At 40.6% G+C, this 14,641-nt stretch overlaps 1 protein-coding gene across 2 annotated transcripts; it reads right to left on the bottom strand.

Moving 5' to 3' along the window:
* Positions 1-973: 973 nt before the first annotated feature.
* LOC110959057 (transmembrane protein 25) lies at positions 974-14,163 on the bottom strand. 2 transcript variants are annotated; one of them, XM_022205800.2, is made up of 9 exons: positions 13,561-14,163; positions 10,837-10,942; positions 9,293-9,637; positions 8,897-9,187; positions 7,479-7,610; positions 7,348-7,381; positions 5,682-5,791; positions 1,758-1,847; positions 974-1,649 (listed from the first exon to the last, which is right to left on the bottom strand). In XM_022205800.2, the coding sequence occupies exons 2-9, from the start codon at positions 10,907-10,909 to the stop codon at positions 1,576-1,578; spliced, it is 1,149 nt and encodes a 382-aa protein (XP_022061492.1). In that variant the 5' UTR covers positions 10,910-10,942; positions 13,561-14,163; the 3' UTR covers positions 974-1,575. The 2 variants fall into 2 exon arrangements, with proteins under 2 accessions (XP_022061492.1, XP_022061491.1); XM_022205799.2 differs by having other exon boundaries at positions 10,837-10,945; positions 13,561-14,162.
* Positions 14,164-14,641: the final 478 nt, after the last annotated feature.

Here is a 14,641-nt window from a genome sequence, read left to right as displayed (position 1 = left end):
CAAATTTAAAGGCATTTTGTTTAGATTTTTAACAGTATTTGTAACATTTTCAACACAGGACTCTAACGTGTGATGAAGTATTTTTACAACCACCTGTACTAGTGTCTGTAATTTAAAGTGAGCATGGAGTATTTTCTACATTTGCAGCAGAAAAACCCCACTGAATTAATTCTGTGTTCAGTCGTTAGCAAGGACTTCATATTCACTGAGTTAAGAGCATTGAAACAGTTTTTTGGAAAAAAAAATCCCACCCACACATCATTATTCATTTTCCATAAAAGACCCTTTCCAGAACACAGGAGCAGCAATCAGTGGAGAAAAACCATCTCATATTGACTGTGGAGATGGAGTCAGTAGCAGCTTTAGCTGATCAGCGTGTTGACACTGACTGCTTCGTGCTGTGCAGTTGCTCTGGGAGATTCGTGCTCATGACGAGCAGCTCCATCTGGTAAAACAAAGCAAATGAACACAAGTATGTGTGCTCAGATGAATATTTTAATTCCCCGTGTGTTGTAAATGTTTTTCCCTGTGTGTGTTTGTGACAGACTGCGTTTTCCCTGTTTGGCGCAGAAGAAACAGCAGAGAAGAGCAAAGAGATGCTCCCACAACACTACCCGACTTCCTGTTTGAAGAAAAAGCCACAAGAACCTGTGACCTAGAGCAAACACCTGGCGCGCGCACACACACACACACACACACACACACACACACAAACATGGTGTCAAGCACACTGGGATGCATTATTCTTCTCCTGCACCTGTTATTGCAAAAAAAAAAAAAAAAAAGCAAGCAGAGTATCTCATTTCTGACTCACTAAACGCAGCAATGTCTTCAGCATCACACAACAGTCCTTCATTGTTCTGTCATAAGCACTCCACACTCGTGACTAACACAAAATCCATATTTTCCATCTTATACACCACTCCTGAGCACCCCCTGGTGAGTGCTAAATAAAACTACAGGCTGCCCAGCATTTACTTCCATACAACCTCCATAATATCTTTATTACACATCCTCTTTTATACACATATACATATGCATACAAATATACAGTACATGACATGTCGCATGTCCATTAACGATTACGTATTCTATAATTATGCACCACCTTCATCAGGTATCACTGGTCAAAATGTAAAATCTCACAGTAGCATTCTGGTGTTAGCATAGGACAATTAATGCATTCCAATATTGCAACAGGACATCATGAGCATGTGGTTACACAAAGTCTTAACTCAAAACAGACTGAATATGAGCATTCTTATTTGGAGTTCATACTTGTAGAGACAACACGTCAGCAGTGTAAATACCAGAGCGCTTGGTTCACTTGATGACAAAAACACTGAGATCTTTTTGTGGACATGAGCTTCATGTTTGAGTCAGAGAAACAGAGGTTTGTTGATGCGGTCCAGAAACAGACGAGATCTCCAACAACAAGATCCTTCTCATCCTGGCCCAGCCCGAAGGTGAGCGATGATTGGTTGAACGTCTGAGTGGCAGTTTCCTCTTGGACAGCTGCACTGTTCTGAAGTAGTTATGCATGCACGTACGGTCTGCGTGTTGCTTTGAGGTCCGTCAGAGCCAGATCTCCTCGCTGCTTGTGCTGTTCACCTTATAGATGTAGCCCACCATCGGATATCTGGCAAAACCTGGGAACCATAGGGGAAAAGAAAACAATAACCGCTCACTGCTGTTCCTCCGCAGCGAAAAATATAAATAATGAAAAATGCAGCAGGATCACAGAGTGTTTCCCTGACCTCTGGCGGCGTAGGCTAAAGACAGATCTTCCTCCTCCTCTTCCTCTTTCTTGTGCTCTCCCACGCTGTTCTGCTGGGCGGCCTCTCGGGCTACGAGAAGTGATGCAGGAAAGATGGAGGACACAGGAGAATACAGAGAGATATGATGATGAGCTTCTTGGAGGGATAGTTTTGGGGGGAAATACGCTTATTTTACTGGGCTTCAAGTTAAATGAGAGAATTGATGCAGTTTTCGTGACTGTATGTTGAGATTAAATGGTACTGGCTGGAGCTAAACTGGCATAGTTCACATACTGGCACCAGTAAAGCCTACTAATTAATTTAATGTGTGTAAAGTCTGTCTCATCCAACACAACCAGTATAATGACTGTCTGCATCCAAAGCCTATGTGTAAGAAACCAACGTCTAATTACACAATCTTTTTCATTTGTGCAGGATAATGTGCTGAACTACTTCCTGTCCAGACACAGTTTATGCTAAGCTACACTGTTTAAGCTCATGCTATGTTAAGCTAAGTTGATGGCTATAGCTTCATATTTGCACTTCATATTTTGAATTAACTGGCATCACTTTGTAAAAATCTGTTCTCACTTTGACATGAATGAGTCTTTTTTTGTAAATTCTTGTTTGAAAAAGAAAAAATTGGATTGGCCATGGTTCAATGTTGAAAAGAAAAAAAGGGGAAAAATTTCAAAGTGGGATGAATATGTTTTATGGGTATTAGTAGGAATCAGCCAAAAATAAAAAAGCAAAAGAAATGTATTTTTGAAAACTCTTCAGCACTGACGGCAGTTTTAGAGGTGAACTGCTGATTTCTAGCACCATCTATTCTATCACCTCCATGTAATCCCTTTTAGTATAAGACAATAGTGTATGAACCTATACATCATTTTGAGGCGCTCCAGGTGTTGTTAAAGTCAGGTGCTTCTTTAGCAACACAGGTTTTTAAATGCTGTAAACCCTGTAAATATACAAAAGGCGTGATTTTCACTCCATCAAGAAAGGGCAGTCTGTCTGTTTGCAACGCTACTCAAAAACAGATTAATGCATTTGGATGAAATTTTCAGGGAAGATCAGAAATGACACAAGGACCAAGCGATTAGATTTTGGCAGTGATGCAGCTTTTAGTCTGGATCCATGGATTTTTTAAGATTTCTGTATCATTGCGAGATAGCGGCATGGTGTCACTGTAACCATGACAACAACTGAACACTGCATCAGCTGCCTGCTGACAATCACATGATTGCGGTCCTACTACAAATCCATCGCTGTGGACTTACCGGGACTGACTAAATTCTGGGAGTGTTTCTGAGTCCCATCAATTCCCACTACATATTTAGGTCATACGATTCGGTATCCGTACATAATGTACATATGCATAACACATGCCTGTGCTCAGCACAAGGTCGTTTTGTTTGTGGGTACATCTATATTAAATGGTCATATTCTATGTTGCCGGGATTTCTGCCACAAATTTTTTCAAGATTTTAGCCTTCAGAAATGATACAATGACTAAGCAGCCTTGGCAGAGTGCTGCGCTCTCTGAGTGCTTTTCTTGTTTTATATATATTTTTGTTATGTTGATAACATGCTGATAAACTAAGCAAAAAATTCACTATTTTGCACTTTTGGATGCTCACAATTTCTGAATAATTTTCCAAAGTTACTTTAAAGTTGCCGTCCTGTCATTGATTAAATATGAAAGAACTCATTTGCATGTACCAGATTGTAGCTTTTGATTTTTTTCCATTAGAATAATTTCTTCCTACTTTAGACATAACTGTACACTAGGCATGTCTGATAATATCGGCCTATCGATACTGTCAGCCTGATATTGGCGTAAATCATTGTGGTTGTTTTTGCCTATCACGAGAACTGATAAAATAATGCCTGGATTTCGTCGGCATTAACCAGCATGCAAATGATCACATCATCAAACTGCGTGTTGAAGCGTGTAAACAAGTGCATGGTTTAATGTATTCCGACACCATGCCAGATTTCCAGTGGCGCCAGTATTTGGATCGAAAAAAAAGATAGAACTACATTGCCAGTTGAGTTCGTCTACCAATGGAAGGCCCATATTTATTGATATTGGTTGATATCAGACTCAGAAATTGAGAATTGGACAATATCTGCATAATGGTTATCGGCAAAAAAGCCAATATCGGACATCCCTACTTTACACTGTTCTCTCCTCTAGAATGTGTGGATCTGCTGCAGCTCAGCACACCAGCTCACCTACACTTCTGTTCAAACACTGTAAAATTACTCTACACTACACAATGACAAGCTGTTATATTGGAATAACTCGGTAAAAGGTTTATTTGACTCATTAAACATGTTTTTAAAAAACACCATATAGATGTGTTAACAAGGTTGAAACTTGATTTTTACTGGAAGGGGCCTTTAAACGCTTTGTAATATGTATGAATAAGAGTTTAGAGGCAGTTGTTCATATCCAAAAGTCAAATTCTATTCATTAATTAGTGGAAATGTTTCTGAAAATATGTTGAGAGCGTGGACATTTAGGGCGTTCAGCAGACTTGGTATGCACTGACTAAAATACTTTACGGGTTATGCAACCAGTTTTTCCTGTTAGTCCAACCCCATTTCACAGTTCTTTCCAGGAACATTCCTAGAACTGTAAAATGTGCGTCATTTCTTTTCAAGGAAGTCAAATAATAGGACACAAAAAAAAACAAAAGTTGAACCCTAGTTGTCACACATCAGAATAAGCTAGATAAGGGCATTCAATCAAACAGCCTGCTATTCAGTGTTGTCCTTAAATAATAATACTTAAACATTTCTATGCTGTGATGCTCTATCATTTTCTTGATACATTATTCTGCTTCTATGAAAAAACAGTATCTGTTCGGCAGCAGTCTACAAAACAGTTTATCCAACGACTACACTAATATGCTTCACAGTTAGCTTTTCAGAATTATGAGGAAAAAGAAACTTCTCATTCTTTAACAGATTTGATTGATAGTGCTATTGATTGAATACCTTTCGACCCATTGCGGGTCCAGAGATTCATAGAGTACTGACATGAAAAGGTTCCACTTGCACATTTAACAGGTTACTGTCCCATACAAAAGACACAAAAGAAGACAGAGGAGTAAAGCCTATATGTGGGTTGACTCAGCAGCGATGTTTAACAAGAAAAGTGGATACTAAATATTTGAAAATACTTCATTGGATTACATTATATTTTGCATTGCTACCAGGTTTGTGTTTTCCTTTACACAAATAGAGCTATTTTCACTATAAATTTATGCAGAAAAGGAACAAATTGGTGCATAAAAATTCAACAGAATGCAAGAAATTAGGTGTTTGATGGTCTAAATTTCCTGGGAGAGAATTCAGACAGCCCCTGCTCGATTCCTGCTGATGTTCAAAGAAAATCTACACCCGTGTGTGCTCCCTCTACCTATTACCTCTAACTAGTGCAACACAATGCACTTGGGCTCCTGAGATTCAAGGAATAATGGACTGAATAACTTGTTTGCTCTTAACAGGATCGTGGACCACAATTTATCACATTTTTCTACAAATGTTATTGTACTATCATTTGTTTCAGGTTTTAACATGCAGTGTAGAGTATTGGAAGAAGCTCCATTTACTTTAACATCTGTAAGCAATGGGATTCATTGTGAACAAGAATGAAAATATTGGTTTTGCCTGATTTTTGACTTTAACTTGAAATCATTGCATGTCATGAGTTTACATGTTGTATTTATCACTTGAAAAGTTCTTGTTTCTCATCTACCAGTGGTATATATATGAACTGTATTTAAAGGTTTCACGTACTAAATATGCTCATACTGAAATTTCTAGACTCATGTGGAGAATATCCATACTATATCCATCCTTGCAGTGCAGCTGAAGGTGTTTTGTCTTTGTTACACTGCGGGCAGCTCTTACCTCTTCTCAAAGTGCTGAGGTCGTTGAGCTGCATGTTGGAAGGCAGAGACATGTTCTCTCTGGGGATGTGGGTCTTATCCACTTTCTCTGTCTTCAGATTGGCTGATTCACTGTGTGGATAATACGCAGTGATATCACACTTGGATTAAAGGTGTTATTGATCTGTAGGATGGACATAAAGTATTCCTAAGAGCAGAAAAAATGCTTTCATCAGTGTTTTCTTTCCAGTCCACTAATGTGCTGAGGTGGAAATCATGAGGTAGCATGTGGCATAAAGGGGAACTGGAATGCAGAGACAGTGTTGGAGTGGTGTAAAAGAAAAGTTGAGGAAGCATAGATTCACCCAGTATGCAAACTAGAACCGACTGTACAATTTATTACTTTCAATATCGAAGTAGTTTTTTATTCTCCACAAGTTAAATATGGATTTTTTTATTATTTAACGTATAATATCATGGTTTAACTGCTAAGAATGAGCTGTATATACACCGATGAGCCACAACAATATGAACACTGAGAGGTGAAGTGAAGAACATCGATCGTCGTGTTACTACAGAATGTTCTGCTGGGAAACCTTTAGTCCTGACATTCATGTGGGTGTTTGACATGTACCACCCACCTAAACATTGCAGGTCAAGAAACCCCAAATCCCCATGGCAACAGCAGTCCTTGATGCCAGTTTCTACCCTCAGCAGGACAACGCACCCCGACACACCACAAAAACTGCTCAGGAGTGGCCAGGGAACAACATGTCCTCAAACTCATACGACCACACAGGTCGTATGTAACGTGCCCCTGAATACGACCCATAAGAACGTATTTAGGTTACCGTCCCTACAGGGAAAAGGAAGGCATTACGGGATTTAATTCGCGAAACGGCTTTTCCCTCGCGAAACGGCTTTTCCCTCACTTTTGCAAGACAGGTTTAGGGTTATGGTTAGGGTTATGGTTATGGTTAGTGGGTTATGCTAAGTTTGTTCATGGTGACATTTCAGCTGAGACACCGGAGTGTCGATATTTACTCAACCGCTAGAGGTCGCTTAACATCAAAACGTAACACACGGTCGTAATAAGGGCGTGTACAGACGACCTATGTGGTCGTTTTTCTCTGTGAGGACAGTCTCCCCGAGAAAAACAACAGAGCTAAGCTGTTCACCTGGGTTCCACACTCGTCAGATCCAAATCTTATTGAGCACCTGTGGGATGTACCAGGATAAGCCTGATCTAGGTAGGTTAAACCCTGCAACCCACATGACCCACAAAATTCACTGCCACCATCCTGGTATCAAAGGACATCCCAAGAGATCCTGTGTTCATGCCTCACTGGGTCAAAGGAGTTTTAGTAGCATGAAGGAGACAAACACAAGAATAGGAAGGTGGTCGTATTGTTATGCCTGATGGGTGTATATTGTTTTCTTTCTTGGCAAAAGAAACTTGACATCATTCTCACGGCTGGATGTTAAATATGAATCCACTGTCAGTAAATAGATATCTTAGTGAAGTAAGAAGACTGAAAAATGAGGAAACAGTTCCAAATTCAGCAAAAGCCACAAATCTAGTGCACAGACTCAACTGTGCTCTCAGTCTCCTTACTAACTCCCAGCAAGAAAGCAAATAAAAATATTTCTCAAATGTTCAATGACACAAGGCTGATTTTCCTGTTTACCTTTTCTTGGTCATCAGAATCTCCACTGGCTCATCTGAAACACAATACAAGGAAGTGCATTAGCCTGCAGAAGAATATACCACAACTGATGCCTCCGTCACAGATTTTCCAGCTGACACAAACACACTCACCAATGGACTTGCTCTTGTTTTTTTGCATGAGGCAGAGAACTATCAGACTGAGGATGAGGAGCGCCATGAAGGCCATGGCTCCTCCAGTCACGATTCCCAACATGGGCACCTCCACGCGAGACTGCAGGAACTCTGGAGGAAGAAATAAAGAGGTTAAAAAAATTAATAATCCACATTTTTGATGAAGACGCTAATACCACTCTCATTTCATAAAAAGCTACAGCAAAGATCTAGTCCACAGAAAACAAATCCCATGTACCAGCGCCTCTAAAGCATACTATTTAACACTTCATATCTCTCTTGCTAATTCTTAGGTGTAGCAATGATGTGTTATGCTATGGTAGTTATGTGCTGTACTTGTTCATTAAAAGGTGCTGTGGCTTTCAGTGTCTCAGTTATTTGTAGTCTGACTGTGACAACAAGATTCACACCAGTCACTGTCCCAGGCCAATAAATAATCTTAACACAACCAAAAAGAAATTTGACAGTTTGGGTTTTGTATTGATTAATAAGCCACACTGCACAACAATAATGAACAAGTTTTAGAGGTGCTGGTCAGTGTATTTTGTTACCTATGGATGGAGCCAGGCTAGCTCATTCCTTGTGTTTCCAGTCTTTATGCTAGCTAAGCTAAGCTAAGCTAACCGGTTGCTAACCGAAGCATATAAGACAGACAGACATGAGAGGGAAATAATCTGCTCAAGTAATTCTCAACAATAAAGCAAGTAAGTGTATTGTCTAAAACATCAAATTATAGTTACACTGTAAAACGCTAGCTTACACTGTAAATCATGTTAAGTTAATTCAGCTTAGAAAAATATGTCAGTTGACCTCACATCAACTGACACATTAGTTTATTCAAAGTCATCTTATTGGTTGTGAAAATGAAAAACTAGCTGAGTTAAATTAAGGGAACTTAAGAAAACAAGTTCAATAAATTAAAGATAATTATGTTGAATCAACTTGTTACATAGACATTGTCACAGACAGACTGTTCCAGATACAGAGATAAATTATAATTCTTCAGGTGCATGGACTGAATTTAACCTTTGTCATGGTTACAACTATTTAATTACTATGAAGAAAAAATTTAACAATGACATCCAGCAAGTTTCCATCATGTCTGCTTTCTTAGATTACAAAAAAGAGGAGTCTCTGGAGAACTTAAACTCTCTAACAGTGCATCCCAGGAAGTCCAATTACATGCAAGTTTTATTTTGTAAGAACTTAATTTAATGAGTTGACTGAAGTCTCATCTGTTTATTCATAGTTTTCTCTGTCATCTTTTCCATTTAATTGATTACAAAAACTCATATATTTACATTAAGTAAGGTAGAAGAGATGTATTTATTGACCAAATGGAATATATATATACATTTTTTTTTTAAAGCAGCACGTTTCTGTTTACCATCACTGACCTGCCAGTGTGAGGTTATTCTGCACAGTTCCCACACTGTTGCTTGCATTGAGTGAGATATTCCCTGATAGGCTACTGAGTGTGACCCTCAGCGTGTGATTGGTCAGCCACGGGTAGCTTCGGGAGTCCAGGATGAGGAAGTCAGAAGTGTTGGCCACCAGCTGCCCAGACTGGTCCACAAAGGTGATAGTGGCAGGTGGGTTGGACCGTACCAAGGCGAAGAGGAGCAGGGAAAGGCCGGGGTCTGAGGTTTCACTGTACTGAGCGTTCACCCTGAGGATCTCTGGCTGGACTGAAATAAGGAGAAGAAGAGCAACTCAGCACTTTATTCACTGTATCAACTGCAATAACAATGACCCACTTACAGTTACTGAAACGTTTTACACACTCTACTCACACTGGACATTCAGTGTGACAGTGGCGTTGAAGCTCTCTCCTGTCCTGGGGTTTGATGCGACACACACCAGCTCCCTGTCCCACTTTTTGGCCCGCAGAGAGAAGCTGCTGTTGTGATTGGTCCCTGGTCTCATGACCTCAGAATCCTCTTTTGATGTCATCACCAGACGCCCGCGATTCGGTGATGGCTCTCTCTGCGGCTCCCCGTTCAAGTACCAAGTCAGCAGGGGAGGGGCACGAGGATCCCAGCCGTCTGATTGGCAGTTGAACCTGTGCGTCATGTTCTCCTTCAGTGTCAGAGCTGCCCGGTGCCATCCGTCAATTTTGGGGGCGGGCTCAATTGCACCTGTGGGCAAAAAGATATCGTTGACATAAGAAGACTGTGTGGACAAAATGTTAAAACATTTCTTTACATTTCCCTCTGAAAAATGATGACACCTAAACCTGCAGTGTTTCTCAGGGCGACTCCTCTGGGTACTGAAAGAAGTCCGATTGCATGGAACTCAATAATAAAATAGCCTTACTTCTAAGCAGCACACATTTTCATAGTCTGTTTATGGTCTCAGTTGCTGGTTTCGAGTCTTTTTCAATGCAACATGATGTTCATTTTGTAAATTATGATCCCATTTAGAGTGAAACAGACAATAAAGCAGGTTATGTTTTAGAGCAGGGCTACTATGTGATTGATAAGTTGTTACTCTATTGGTGTCCTCATGTTCTCAGTCAGATCTAACCCTCGTCCAGGACGTTAAGTCGCAGAAGGCCAAGGCAACAACTGGCAAATTCCAAAGTTAAAGCTTCAAAAACATAGTTCACAAACCAATAGATGGCATACATCCATCTTGTATATGTTGCATCTTTCTCCACCCACCATTGTGACCTTGACCAACTGGTTGGTTGGTCCTCCCGTTACACCAGGTGACTCCAGCACTGGCTTTTACTCATCTACAAGACCCTATCAGGAAAAGACACCTCAAAACCTCCAACCTAAACACCACTCCCATAACAACCACCACCTGAGGTCCAGTGAGCTCATAACACTCTCTATCCCCAAGGTCACACTATCTTTGCCGGAATTCCTTTCGCTTTGCTGCAGCAATTGATTGGAATTTCCTTCCAAAAATCTCTCAAACTGTCATCTCTTCCATCGCTTTCCATGCTTAAGCAGAAGCTGCAGCAGACCCTAGTTGACTGCTGCCACATGCAGACTGTTTGCTAGCATTAATCTCGACTGTTTTTAATCTCTGTTTAAACACTTGTGTCTCCAGGTCATCACTGTAAAGGAGAAATTGTTCTCAACCGATCCTACCTAGTAAAATAAAGAATTAAAAAATAAATATATAAAAATTTTGTCTGATTCATATGCAAACTTCTATCAGGGATTTAGCTCGACATCCTCCTAAAAGAGATATTTTACCTGATGTTAAACCTTGTTGTGCAGTTGTGTCATTTATAAACAGTGTTCATTTTGAAATGAATGCCAAACAACAGGCCAAAAAAATCAGGTGTCATAATGCATTAAGTTATACTTGTTGTGTGTCCTACCTGTCCAGGACAAGGCCAGTGTGTGGAAGAACACGACTGCAGAGCCCGATGTCCACCTCCGAAGAAAATCCATATTGGCCCCGCAGAGCACCACACGCACTTCTACCTGCTTGGAGAAGAAATCACATAATTCTGTCAGTTGAGACAATCTTTCACATCATTGCTAATTAAAAACTAAATGTGGCTGCACAGAGTAGGATGGCAAATTTAACATTTGAAAAACTCGGGTAGCATGGTGTCTTAAAAGGAAATGAAACTGAGCAATGTCACTGAAAAATGAAGACAATAAAGACAAAAATCTGCAAGTAAAATAAGTGTTTACAGCAGATTTTTGCAGCCTGCTCCGCATTTCTTGCAGCTTGAGGCTACAACAGGGGCTATTAGTATGCCCAGTACAGGGATTAAATGCTAAAGCCTTGTCAGCATGTTAGCATATCACAGTAAAGTGTGCAGAATGCTGAGGTGTTTCATTGCCATAACTAATTTTGTGGAAATGCAACCATTCACCTTCTTGAGAGGAAAACATGAACACCATTCTCTCCTAGTAAGTATGGGTCTCCAAAGGTAACCAAATTTGGCTAACCTACTGCCAACATGTCAACTGCACAGACTTGAGAACAGTGTCGATCTTCTCATGTAGCTCTCAGCAAGAAAGCAAACAAATGTATTTCTCAAAATACTGATCTGTTCCCTTAAAGGTCGCACATGGTGAAAATCCATTTTGATTGTGTTTTCTGGTTGTTATGAACTTGGGGGTGTAGATAAAAAGCGGTTAAATAGAAACATTGATTTCTGCTGTTTCTCAAGCCCCTCCACTAGATTCACAAACCAGGAAGACTTTTACTGAACTGTCATGTACCAAACTTTGCTCAAAAATCTTTCTGCTGCTTCCAAGTGAGACATTTGGAATGAGCAGCTGCCTTTCAGTCCACCAGGTTTATTTACTTTCTAGAGCTGTTTCTGCTAACTATAAAATCAGTTTCAACCACAAGCAGAGTTCACCAAATGATCTGCTGTTCACTGAACCCAAAAGTTTTCATGAACTTCCAGCAATGCTTATATTTTTGATGGCAACATCACCACAACAATAGAAAAATGCTTAGTGTTGCATGTTGTGCGGCTAATGTTGCTAACGCTACCATTAGCTTTAACCAGTTTCCAGAGGTCAGAGCTCTGAGGAAACTAGAATGCTAAGGGACAGTCAGGCATGCTGGAAGTTTTAAGACAGATCTGAAACCAATAAAAAAGGAATGGATTTGCTGCCTTGTTTTCATGTTACCTGCAAACCTAAACTCAGCCAGTGTTTACATCTGTATGCTTCTCTCCTGCTCCCTGTGCTCACACTGCATTTTAATACACCCGAATTCCCAATTGAGATATTCTCATTTATATATATATTTTCAGTTTCAGACAACAAAACAAGTATGAAATAGTGAATAAAATAAAACATAATTATTACTACATGTTAACAATGTAGCATTTCAAGCTATTTTCAAGATGAGCTCTGCAATGCTATATAATAAAAAAGGTTTTTTTACAATAACATTGTCTAACAAACTCAAAGGCATTGATTTAAAACAACAGCTCTGCTTATATTTCCACTTATTATTGCGCAGAGGGAAAGTTGGAAGTGATAGACACACAGAGAGAGTCTTCTTCCTGAGGGCTGCATGGATAGCAGCAGCTCAACTGCATTTAAAGCTACAGACAATAAAATCAGGAATTAGATAGTTATTGTAAAATGAACCATCTTTGCAGTATTTTGAGCTGAAAATTTGCAGGATATATTCTGGGGACACGTGAGACTGGAATTGTTTTGTGCAAACGGGGCATATTGGGACCTGTAAATGAGCCTTCAGGAACAGTTTGTGTAAGGTTAGTGAACCCCAGTCTCTAATTGTTGGTAGTACAGTTGCATTGTGGTTAATATAGGCGCAAGTTTTGACAAGGAACAGGAATAAACCATTTTTTTGTGATTCTGTTTAATTAGTTTTGATACTTTGATACCAAATTGGCTCAAATCAACTGGGGATATGTAAGGATGAAGGTTGTGGTTGGTTTAAAGACATATAGATTTTGATGCACAACAGAGATTAGCCTAACAAGGCTAAGACAGGAAAAGTAAACTTTCAATCCAATGGAATAAAGACAAAAACAAAGCACACAAGACACAGACGGTGACATGCCTCTTACTATTCAATAATTCACTGTCTGTCTAGCTTTGATTTGCAGACTTATCCCACCAATACAACAGAGAGCATCACGGGCCTGCTTGGATCGATGCACACGCACATACAGTAATAGCAATGAATGAGTAACGTCTGATGCTTGCTTGCTGTGTGGGTCACGTGGTCTGTGTGAGCACCTTGGATGAAAACAGGAACTGAACCTTCAAGGAAGCACACACAATCCTACATATATGCACATGACAGTTCTTAAAACACATGCAGATGATAGAGTTGACAGTTCTTTGTACTCAGGTTGAGGAGCTTGATGCTTTTGCACTGACACTCAGGGAAATCTGATAGGTAGCAAAGGGCTATACATTACAGTGTAGGTCTACACACACACACACACACACACACACACACACACACACACACACACACACACACACACACACACACATATACACACACACATAATGCGCCTTGTGAAGCTGCATGCAGATGTGTGCACTTGAATACAGAAAGAATGTCCTGTGTAAAAGGCACACAGCATTACCTCAGCCCTGTTTGCAGATGCCGTTGTGATTCAGCCTGCTGGAGCTCCATGGCAGCAGAGGAGGAGAGGAGCAGAGGAGGGAGAGTGAAGGATGTTGGTGACAGCGGAGAGATGAGAGGCAGCCCTCCCTGACTCAGTTGCTTTCCCATCTGCGTACACTCATACACTTACACACACACACACACACGGCTCTCTGCAGGATACAGCAACCTCCAGTAGCAGCGTTCACTAGCTGGCAGCGGCTGGCAAGGCTGGCTGACGCAGGCAGTCACGGTGTCGCCACTCCAAGGAGTAGAGAGTGAGAAAGGAGGAGGGAGGGAGAAGAGGAAAAGGAGATGGAGATGGAGAGAAGGAGGGAAGAGAAGAGGGTGAAGGCGAGGAAAAGAGCAGAGGGTGTAGAGAGAGAAGGACGGGAAGCGAGTGGAGAGTGGGCACAGAGTCGTGAGGGAAGAAATGAGAGCTGGTGTGGGGGAGGAGAGGAGAGGAGAGGGCTCTAGTATTTAATGTGAGGACTACATTGTCAGCTCAGTAAGATAAACGCATCTTTCCCCCGTCATCCATCCTTTCCTTCCATTATTAGGCATGTTACTGTAACTCTATGATCTACAAACAGACACAGAACAAGGTGCACGCTGTCTGAGCTCAATTACTTCAGACTGAAAAGCCTCTGCAGTGCAGCTGTACAGACCAGAGCAGCAGCACGCAGAGCACTGCAGCCATAAGGCAGACAAAAGAAACAAGCTCCAAGAACAGGTAAAGGTCTCTGTGCTCAGCTCATACTGTGAGATATGGAGAGAATACATTACTCTTAAGGACATATTGCCATTTTATTTTTTAATTTAATTTGCTCAGAGTAAATGTTACTTGGATTTGTTTGGGTTGTTTGAGGATAAAGGCTTTTAATCCCTTGAACTCTGTCCCAAGTTCATCTCTGTCTGGAAAATATCTTTCAATGGAAAAGCCAATTAGCTATGCATCTAGGAAATGCTGCAGAACTGTGGAATAAAAACCATCACATTGCAATTAGAGCCAGGCTAGTATATCAGCTTATATCATCTTACTGCAGATATATCAGCACTGG

Source organism: Acanthochromis polyacanthus, chromosome 13, assembly GCF_021347895.1.
Source record: "Acanthochromis polyacanthus isolate Apoly-LR-REF ecotype Palm Island chromosome 13, KAUST_Apoly_ChrSc, whole genome shotgun sequence".
NCBI classification, from domain to species: Eukaryota; Metazoa; Chordata; class Actinopteri; family Pomacentridae; genus Acanthochromis; species Acanthochromis polyacanthus.
This window is presented reverse-complemented; position numbering and strand designations above follow the sequence as displayed.